Genomic DNA, 7,249 nt, shown 5'->3' on the forward strand with positions numbered 1-7,249 from the left:
TGAGCTGCCCTACATGGGAGCGCTGCGTGGCCGGTGCCCTGAGGTTGTTTATTTGCATTCCAGGCGCCCTCCACACACCCAGCTATTTGCAGCTCTGACCCTTGCCCTGGCTTGGCCACGCTGGATTCCCAGCCCAGGCTTCCCTCTCAGTTCCCTTCCCAGTGAGAAACTCGGCAAGGGCGGGTCCCGGAAGGCACAGCTGTGATCTGGGAGGTGCTGAGCACCCACCCGTGACCCATGGCCGGGGAGGGCCCAGTAATGTCAGCATGGCGGTGCCCCCGAGAGGGTGGGGCATAGACCCTGCCCAGACAAACCCTGACACGTTCCCTACTTCAGGGGCGCGATGGATGGAGCCCAGTCCTGAGAGGCCTGCATGCAACCGACAGGAGCCGACCCTGGGAATGGACGCGATGGCCTCAGAACACAGGGATGTCCTCGTGCTGCTGCCCAGCCAGGAGCAGCTGCGGCTGGCCGTGGGGGTGAGCAGGGCCCTGGGTGGCCATGGGGGTGAGCAGGGGTATGGGGTGAGCAGAGCCTCAGGACACAGGCTGTGTACTGAGAAATCCCTGGACCGCCTAACTCTGCTTACGCCAGGTGCCTGTGAGGTGTCGGATGGTCAGTCCTTTTACTGGGCCTGTGAAGGAAACATCACTGATAGACGTTGCTGTGAGAAATGTTTATGGTTCAGCACATCTTTCCTGGGAGCGCTGAGGGAAGAGGGCCAGGAAGCCGGTTTCCAAGGGGTAGCTCCTGTCTTGTGTTTAGACGTCACTGTCTCTCTGCTTCTGTCTTTCCTTTTCCCCCTTTTTGTCTACCTGTTTTAGTTGAGTTTGTGGGAACAGGAGTTGAGAGAGTACTTTCATTTTAATGATTAATGTGGATAATGAAAATGTGCAATTAAAATTAGAGTGGTTTGTTAAAGAACAATGACTTTCTGCATAGCTAATTTATCAGTGCTACCTGGAATGAAGTGTGACTTGCTAGTAATAGCTTGGTTCAAGTCCCCTGGGAATCTCTTGTCTGCCTGGAGATAGAGTTCTGTGTTTAAGTAAATGCCCATATCTATGTTTGTGGCAAAATCTCCCCCAAGACTCTGTGTCCCCACCTGGCAATGGGAAGCTGGAGTTGAGCTAATGGGGGGTGTCCCGTAGTTTCCCGGGGTCCCCAGCGATGCCTCAGGCTTGGGGGAGGGGTCATAAGAGGGCCTGTTGCAGGGAAGATGCTGTGGCTTTGGCCCCCTGCCCCGTAAGAGCTGGAACTTTTATGTTTCTTGCACTGAACTTCACAGTAAGATTTTAACTGAGGGATGGTGCAGCCGGAACACAGTGAGCCGCCGGGGTGAATCATGCTCGTCTGTTTTTGGCTGAGCCCCCTAAAGTGCCTCTGCAACTCCAGTGGCCCCTGCTGGGCCTGGCAAGTTGGCAACCACTGAGCCCACTTCCTATCAGGGTGTGCGCACTTCTGTGTCTGCAGTTGGACAGGAACCCTCTGTTGGGGTGTGTGTGCATCTGTGTCTGCAGTAGGAGAGGAATCCTCCATTGGGGTGTGCACGCATCCATGTCTACAGTTGGACAGGAATCCTCCAACGGGGTGTGTGCTCATGTGTATCTGTAGTTAGGGAACCCTCTATCGGAGTGTGTGCAAACCTGTGTCTGCAGTTAGACAGGAACCCTGTATTCAACCAAATATGTGTCAAGCCCAGTTATTAGAAAGGGATGGGCTGGGAAGACCGTCACTGAAGATCTGTGTTACTGCCATTGTGGGACCTGCCCTTCACCACGTTAAGCAGACAATCATCGTATTCGTCTGTTCTCATGCTGCTAATAAAGACATACCCAAGACTTGGTAATTTATAAAGGAAAGAGGTTTAATTGACTCACAGTTCCACAGGGCTGGGGAGGCCTCAGGAAACTGACAGTCATGGCAGAAGGCACCTCTTCACAGGGTGGCAGGAGAGAGAACGAGTGCCCAGCGAAGGGGAAAGCGCCTCATAAAACCATCAGATCTCATGAGAACTCACTATGATGAGAACTGGATGGGGGAAACCGCCCCCATGATTCAATAACCTCCCACCAGGTCACCCCCCACAGCACGGGGAGATTGTGGGAGTTACAATTCAGGATGAGATTTGGGTGGGGACACAGCCAAACCGTATCAATAAGGAAGCCAGTCTTCCAATAACTCAGGATTAACTCAGGATGAGTAAGCTGGATACCTCATTTGACTTGAGACTGTACAGATGAAGAACCGCAAAATGGCCTCCTGCAGATCCAGCTGCCCCAGCTGTGCCCTGCTGTGAGATTTCCTCCTGGAGCCCCAAGTGAGGGTCCTCGGGAGAGTCTGAGAGCAAAGCGCACAGCTACTGGCCCGCACCATCCGTCACAGGTTTGGTGCGCTGCGATTCCGCCCGAGAACGCCGCCTCTCCTGCCCGGTGGCCACAGACGGGCCCCAGAGCTGCAACAGACAGGACTCAGGGAGAGCTCTGCAGGGGATGCCCGACAGTCCCATCCATGCTGGGGCCGAACAGGTATGAAGTAGAGTCACATGCAGGACACCGGAAATGTGGACACAGGACACCGGAAACAGGAACACGCACCAGACGCTGGGTGTTTAGAGGCTGCTGTCAGAGGCTCAGCTGTTGGAACACTGTTGGGATCACTCTCATCAATTGGGCGATGGATGATGAGAGACACCGATGCTCACGCTCATGGCAGACCAAGCATTCATTTGTGCTGTGCGAGGAGAGACCCCAGAGGGCGGCCCTGGAGGTGACGCTGCATCATGTGTCCCTGACTGATCTCGGGAAATCCTCACACCAGGGACAGACAGTGATGGAGGGGGCAGCCCTGATCCACTGTCTAGAGCACCCCACCCCCTCCACCCTCACTCCCCTGCACTCACAGGTGCTCTGATGGGCATGTGGCTGGTGTTTAGCCTTCAGCTTTGGGAGAGAGTGAGGGACCCAGACCTGTTAGCTGCAGAGAGTGCCTGACTGGGTGGTCCCCCTGGTGCCCTGTTGGGCCTTGTTTGCTCAGGTGGCCTCCCTGAGCCCCTCCCCACCTCTTTTGCAGGTGAAGGCCACTGGCCGGGAGCTTTTCCAGCAAGTGTGCAACGCGGTGAGCATCAGAGACACCCAGTTCTTTGGCCTCTGTGTGATCAGAAGTAAGCATCGCTCAGGCCTCACCTGCAGAAATGCCCAGGGGCTGCATCTGCCGGAGGTCAAGGGGGCGGGCGCACCACACACATCCATAATGTACACAAATATTTACAGATCACTCTCACATGTACACATGCACACACCACACACATGCACACAGGTACACACCACTCGCACATGTACACATGCACACACCACACGTGCACAGCTACACACCACTCACACTTGTACACATGCATACACCACACAGGCACAATTACACATCACTCACACATGTACACATGCACACATCACCCATATGCACAGTTACACACCACTCACACATGTACACATGCACACACCACACACATGCACACAATTACCACTCACACGTACACATGCACATGCCACACATGTGCACTGTTACACACCACTCACACTTGTACACATGCACACACCACACACATGCACACAATTACACACCACTCACACATTTACACATGCACACACCACACATGCACACACACCACTCCCACATGTAAATATGCATGCACCACACACAGGCACACACACACCACTCACACATGTACACATGCTGCACCACACACATGCACACAGTTACACACCACTCACATGTACACATACACCACACAATACAGTAACACACTACTCACACATGTACACATGCACACACTATACACATGCACACAATTACACACCACTCACAAGTACACATGCATACACCACACACATGCACACACCACTCACATGTACGCATGCATGCACCACACACACGCACAGTTACACACCACTCACATGTACACATGCACACACCACACATGCACAGTGCTGATTGTGCTGTTCTGAGGGGCCGTTGGCTCCAGGGGCTTCCAGGAAGCCTCTGTGCAGTAGCAGGCTCCTGGATTTATGTGAATTCTTACCTGGAGTTCTAGTACATGCAGATGGCAGGTAGGGGGGCGGGGCCAGCCCCCTGGGCTCCACAGACCCTTCAGCTGGATTGCCTCGCATGGAAGAGCTGTAAGAACCTGAAGTGCTTCGTGTGCACTTTTTACTGCCCCAGGAAGTCAGTGGCAGCGCCTGTATCCAGTGCTGCAAAGGACTGGGGGCTTCTCATCTATAGTGGGGGCTTGAGGTTGGCAGCACAGACAAGCCTTGGCCCTCTCTCCCCAGCCAAGCCAAGGGAGGCTACTCAGGGCACAGACAGATGGAGATGAAGCTCAGTGCTGACCAGCCGTGGCTGAGTATCCCCCTGGCCTTGCTGCATGAGGAGGAGCAAGACCTCTGCCTGAACCAACCTCTCCCAGGCTCCCCCAGAACAAGCCGGCCTCTGTCTAGGGGAGTGAGTGAGCCAGGGTGTCCCTGCACAGGACACCGGGACCCATGCACCATCCTCCCAGGGTCTGCAGCACCTTGTCGGGGGCTGTGAAGGGAGCGTGAGATTTTAGGATCTTTCTGGATGAAGCCGTCTTGCTGCAACCGTCCCACGTGGTGCCCCGTGGTTCCATCCCCAGTTTCTCTTCCCACCATTGTGAGTGTGGACAGGGGTCAGCGCTTCCCTCAGTGCAGGTGGCCCCAGCCCCTTCTGTGCCTCAAAGTAGAAGCGAGAGTGCCCCTGTCTCAGTCTCCTCCTTCTCTCATCTCCGCCTGGGGCAGAACCCTAACTCCATCTCAGGGCTGCTCTGGAAGCTGTGGGACCCCCGGGTGGTGTGGAAGGAGGACGCTGTGGGGCAGAGGGGTGTTGACTTTGGGGAGTCCAGTTTTGCTGTTTGGTTTTGTGGTTGGTGTCATCAATCTGTGATTTTAGAAATGAAAAGAAAATTAGTCTGGAGGGAATGAGGGAAGAAAGTCAAAGTATCCCAACCCTGTTCTTGGCATCGTTTATTTCTTAAAGGCTTAAAGTATCTTTAACAACCAAGAAACAAGTCGAGGGCGGGGCAGGGGTTGGGGGAATTCAGGGGCTGCCTGGAAAACCCGGGCCAGGACCCACTGCTTTGGTTGTGGATCCTGTCCGTCACCGCCAGACCAGACGTTCAATGTCGCGTTGGAGCCGCTGTGTTTGTGGGGCGAGCTCTGGCCCGCGCTCCACTCTGCTTTGTCTATGCCCAGGTTCTCGGCACTGAGGCTTCACTGCTCTCCCAAGGCGGAGAAAAGCCCCAGCGCATCCCCCTCCCCTATGCCAGGTCCTGCACAGGGCGGGTGGCTGTGGTTGAGAGGGCCTCTGGGAGACGGGGTTCCAAAGGCGAGCTCAGGTGTGAGGGCACGGGGACTTCAGCCCTATCCGGAGTTCAGGCCCAGCCCCTGATGTCCCTGAAACCTAGAGACAGCAGGTGGTGTTGGGGGGTTTCTGAGGGTGGAGTGTGGGGATCCTCCAGAGGTCCAGTGGCAGCTCCTTGGGGATGGACCTCCCCTCCCAGCAGGGGGTGCAGGGCAGGGCATCTCTCCTGATGAGCAAGAATCCATCGCCCAGGCGGGGCAGGTTCCCGGTGGCCAAGGATTCTCCCAGTGTATATGCTGATGATCCTCGGTGTTGGGGAATTGCAGACAGGTCATGAAGCCGGCAGCCCCGGCTTGGACGCCTTTGGCTGGCTTCTAACCCTGTTTTCCTTTCAACTGAGGCACAGTGTCTGTGTAGTCGGCTGCCCAGATGCTAAGGGGAGAGCTCATGGGCATTTGCATTTGCCGTGCGTCTGAGCACAAGGGCCAGCAAGGGGGAGGCCTGGGAGGCAGGAGGCAGGGGTCCTTGGGTCCTGAGGGTCAGTGCAGGATGAGGGCCTGCAGCACTGGGACAGCCTCGAGCAACAGGAGGGGCTGGGAGGGTGACCTGGAACAGCTCCCACCAGCAGCCAGGTGGGCGCACACAAAGGGAGATTGCTGGCTGATCAGCCAGTGTTTGCTTTGGAGGCGCCTTTACCCCGCAGAGGGAGTTCCCAGGTGGGAGGGCTTTCCGACCCCTGCCAACCAACTCTTTTTCACGTCCCTCTTGACGCTGTCCCCTTTCTCCCTGTCCCCTTGACACTGGACATTTGAGACAGCCTGTGGCCAAGCTCACTGGCCTTGGGGACAAGAAAGGAATCTGGGTCACCTTTCCTCCCGGTGATCCAGGAATCCACCTCTGAAGAGGAGCACAGACTCAGAACTGGCCCCTCAACCTCCCTGGGGCTGTGGCTTGGCGCTTCCACCCAGCAGAGCCCCGTGGCCCCAGGGCCTTCTTGACCCCAGGACACCCTTCTTGGTTCTGGCCAGAGTCCTTGCTTTGGAGATTTGGACTTTTTAAATGGGAAGTACTTGGATTTCTGACTTTAATTATCTCATAAGTTGTAAATTGTGTGCATTTTTGAGGCCTATAGCAAAAAACAAGAGATGCAATTTGGGGCTTGGATATAGAGACAAGGCAAAATAAGACAGAGACAGAGAGGGATAGAGAGAGGGTGGGCTCCACCTGACCTGGCCTTGGCCCTCGCTGCCTGGAGCTTGCTCCTGTGGCAGTGAGGGAGGGTGCCAGTGTCCAGCCCCTTGGCCAGCCCTACAGGAGTCTCGTGCTGTCACGCCAGCGTGAAGGATAGCAGAGCACAGTGGGGGAAGCTCAGGCCTTCTGTTCAATCGACAGGCACTTGTGGAGCTCCACAGTGTGTCCCGATCTGCCTGCCAGGAGCTGGGAGGACGACTCTCACCGGGAAGAGAGTGAGGAGGCTCTGGAGGGTGCATGTGGTCAGAGCCTATAGCCAAGGCCAGAATCTCCCCTTCCAGCAGCAAGATATATCCTTCCGATCCCATTTCTCTCTACAGATAGTGTGTGTGTGTATAGATACATAGAGGGAGAAAGAGAGAAGCTGATTTATTGTAAAGAACTGGCTCATGTGATTGTTGGAGGCTGGCAAGTCTGAAATCTTCAGGGCAGGCTGGAGACCCAGGGAGAGCTGCTGTTGCCATCTCGAGTCCGAGGGTCCTCAGGAGGCAGAGTTCCTTCCTCCATAGGGGACCTCAGTCTTTCCCTCTGAGTCCTTCAACCAACTAGACAAGGCCCACCCACAGTATGAAGGTCGTCTGCTTTACTCAAAGTCTACTGATGTAAATGTCTCCCTCCCTCCCTC

General features: G+C 55.4%; 1 protein-coding gene across 1 annotated transcript in view; it reads left to right on the forward strand.

Annotated features, from left to right (window-relative positions):
- The first annotated feature begins 207 nt into the window (after window positions 1-207).
- The window catches only part of FRMD1 (FERM domain containing 1), a 27,691-nt gene continuing 20,649 nt past the window's right edge, over window positions 208-7,249 (forward strand). Inside the window, 2 exon segments of the mRNA XM_011934929.1 lie at window positions 208-479; window positions 3,073-3,163. Of these exon segments, the coding sequence (XP_011790319.1) occupies window positions 267-479; window positions 3,073-3,163 (304 nt within the window). The 5' untranslated portion in view covers window positions 208-266.

The sequence above is a fragment of the Colobus angolensis genome, unplaced genomic scaffold (assembly GCF_000951035.1).
Source record: "Colobus angolensis palliatus isolate OR3802 unplaced genomic scaffold, Cang.pa_1.0 Scaffold14, whole genome shotgun sequence".
Lineage (NCBI taxonomy): Eukaryota > Metazoa > Chordata > Mammalia > Primates > Cercopithecidae > Colobus > Colobus angolensis.